The sequence below is a fragment of the Callorhinus ursinus genome, unplaced genomic scaffold, assembly GCF_003265705.2.
Source record: "Callorhinus ursinus isolate GAN/ISIS: 27379988/994484 unplaced genomic scaffold, GSC_fseal_2.0 scaffold105, whole genome shotgun sequence".
Taxonomy (NCBI): domain Eukaryota; kingdom Metazoa; phylum Chordata; class Mammalia; order Carnivora; family Otariidae; genus Callorhinus; species Callorhinus ursinus.
The window spans coordinates 906,699-909,918 of NW_027397167.1; the positions used below are offsets into that span (position 1 = coordinate 906,699).

The 3,220-nt window shown below is 37.5% G+C and overlaps 1 protein-coding gene across 1 annotated transcript; it reads right to left on the reverse strand.

Annotated features, from left to right (window-relative positions):
- Positions 1 to 2,284: 2,284 nt before the first annotated feature.
- On the reverse strand, positions 2,285 to 3,220 carry LOC112809863 (olfactory receptor 2M4-like). Its single transcript, XM_025853238.1, has one exon. It carries the CDS (start codon positions 3,218 to 3,220, stop codon positions 2,285 to 2,287), a length of 936 nt encoding a protein of 311 aa, XP_025709023.1.

Consider the following 3,220-nt stretch of genomic DNA (forward strand, 5'->3'; position numbering starts at 1 on the left):
ACATGGTATCACTCATATGTGGAACATAAGGAATAGTTTGGAGGACCACAGGGGAAGGGAGGGAAAACTGAATGGGAAGAAATCAGAGAGGGAGACAAACCACGAGAGACTCTGGACTCTGAGAAACAAACTGAGGGTTACAGAGGAGATGGGGTGGGAGGATGGGGTAGCCAGGTGATGGGTATTAAGGAGGACATGTGTTGTGATGAGCACTGAATGTTATATATAACTAATGAATCATTGAACACTACCTCAAAAACTTACCATGTATGAACAATAGGAAAGTGGAGTTAGATAGTCTATTAATAGTATCAAAAATAACAAAGCACTTAGCAATAAATTTCATAAATGAAAGATTTGTACACCTCTAAATTACAAAAAAAGAAAGAAATGTTAAAAATCAAATTTTTTGTCTATGTCTATGATTTGTAAGACTTATTATTGTCGATATTCAAATTCCCCCTAAATTGATAAATAGATTCATCATTATCTCAAAAACCCAAGCTGCTCTTTTTTCAGAAGATGATAAGCTGATACTAAAATTTATTTGGAAATCCCATAGATCCAGCATACCTAAAATAATTGTGACCAAGAATAACAGAGCACTCACACTTCCTGACTTCTAACTTACAATGAGGCTACAGTAATCAAGGCATTACATTATTAACATAAGGGTAGATATGTAGATCCATAAAACAGATTTAAAAGTCAATCAATCATCATCAACCAATTTCAGCAAGGGTACTAAAACCATTCAAAGTGGAAATCATAGTCTCTTCAACTAACGGTACTGTGACAACTGGTAAAATAATGAATTTTTTCACACATCATATAAAAAAACCTCAAATGAATTAATGACATAAATATAAGAAATAAATTATAAGGGGCTCCTGGGTGGCTCAGTTGGTTAAGCAACTGCCTTCGGCTCCGGTCCTGATCTCGGGGTCCTGGGATGGAGTCCCACGTCAGGCTCCCTGCTTGGTGGGGGGGTCTGCTTCTTCCTCTCCCTCTGCCTGCTGCTCTGCCTACTTGTGCTCTCACTCTGCCAAATAAATAAAATCTTAAAAAAAGAAAAAGAAATAAATTATAAGACTCTAAAAAGAAAACAAAAATTTTGACCTTGGGTTGGATAGTGGTTTCCTACATATTACCAAGTGTATAAACTTATTTAGAATTTTCTACTTGTCCAAAATATTGCTATTTTGATAAAAAGGGATACAACAAATCATAACCCAAGGTGCAGGCTATTAAAGCATAAAGTCTGTTTTTATAAAACAAATGCTTTTATAGAGAAATAATACACTACAAAAAGATTGGATTAAAATCATATAGACAAAACTCAAGATAGTATCCAGAAAGCAGGCAAGGATTACTTTCAATTTTTAAGAATATAGGTTTTTCATGTCTAAAAATTGCAATAAATTAATACAGTTTGGTTACATTAAACTGTGGAAACTCCGTGGAATAATGGAATTGACATAGAAAGAATTAGAGGCTATGAATTCTCTTCAAGAAAACATTTGTTAGTTTTTTCAGATACTTTATATGGATTCACTTTTAAGAGCTGTATTAAAATAATCATAGTTAGCAATCCCAAGAACTGAGGGTTTTCTAATTTCTTCAGATAGATTATAGTTAGCAATATAAAGATGAATGAGTATTAAGATAAATCATGATAAGAAGAAGGTTGGGCAGCCAAAGCATTTTTTTTTGCAAAGTTATTTTAACTGGATTTGTTAAAATATCCACTTTTAATTTAAAGGTGAAAAATTATGTGGACATTCTAAGAGCTATTTTGTATAGACATAAGACTTGATTGGAGAAAGTGTTGACACTAAATCCCCACTTTTAAATGGTTAGTAATTATGTAAAGAGTCAGGAATAAAACACACAATACCCAGGCTCAAGGAGGGGTAACATTTATGTACTCCCAGGTAAGTAATCCTTAAACAAAGAGGCACTCAACTCCAACATTTTTTCTTGGATAAAGCAAGGAACCATAAGATTTATACCTGGTTTCAAAGGCAGATATCTTAAAGTCAAGTACTCATGACTAACAAAGAATAATATAACTGAAATTCACTGGGAGTAAAACAGCCTATGCTAATCTCCAAAAAAGGCCTACTTTACACATGATGTTTATATATTATACCAAATGAAGCTGTTATAAAATTGGGAAAAAGTGGAGAAAAGACAAACTAGGAAGAAGAGGATGGCCAAGGGATTCCAGCATCCTTGAAGGAATACTGACCTGAGTGGGAACTCAAATATGTTTGAAAAAATATTACATTAACTTTGCTTTCCTCAGTAGTTTCTGAAGTCCCCTGGACACTTCTTTGTTGCAGAGGCTGTAGATGAGAGGGGTCAGCATGGGGGTGAGGATGGTGTAGAAGGCAGATACTATCTTGTCCTGATCTGGTGTGTGGTTAGAAGCTGGTCTCATGTACATGAACATGGCAGCACCATAGTAGAGTCCAACCACAGACAGGTGGGAGGAACAGGTGGTGAAGGCTTTGTGGTGACTTTCTGTAGAGCTCATGCGGATGACAGCTCGGAGGACATGTGAATAGGAAATAATGATCACAGAGACTGGTAATATTAGCATCACCACACAGCAGATGAAAAGCAGTCTTTCAAAAGCAGAGGTGTCGTTGCAAGATAGAGGGAAAAGGGCAGCAACATCACAGAAAAAGTGATGAATTTCTAGAGAGCTCCAGTAAGAGAGTGACAGGACTTCTACAAGCACAATAATACCATCAAGAGAGCCCAGGATCCAGGAAGCAACAGTCATGAGTACACAGAGTTTCTGATTCATGAGGATGGTGTATCGAAGTGGGTGGCATATAGCCACATAGCGGTCATAGGCCATGACAGCCAACAGGAAACATTCAGCTCCAAGCAAGGACACATAGAAGAATATCTGAGCTCCACAACCTGCCAGTGATATTGACTTCCTGCCAGACAAATAGTTGAAGGCCATCCTGGGTGCAGTGGTGCAGATGAGCATAAGGTCCACAAGGGAGAGTTGGCTGAGGAGGAAGTACATGGGTGTGTGAAGCTGGGTGTCAAAGTAAATGAGAAGAATCATAGTAGTGTTTCCCATGAAGGCCACCGTGAAGATGCCCAAGACCAGAGAAAAGAGGAAGGTGTGGGTGAAGCTGTGATCAAAGATTCCTAGCAGGATGAAGTCAGAGCTAAAGTTCTGGTTTCTCCACACCAT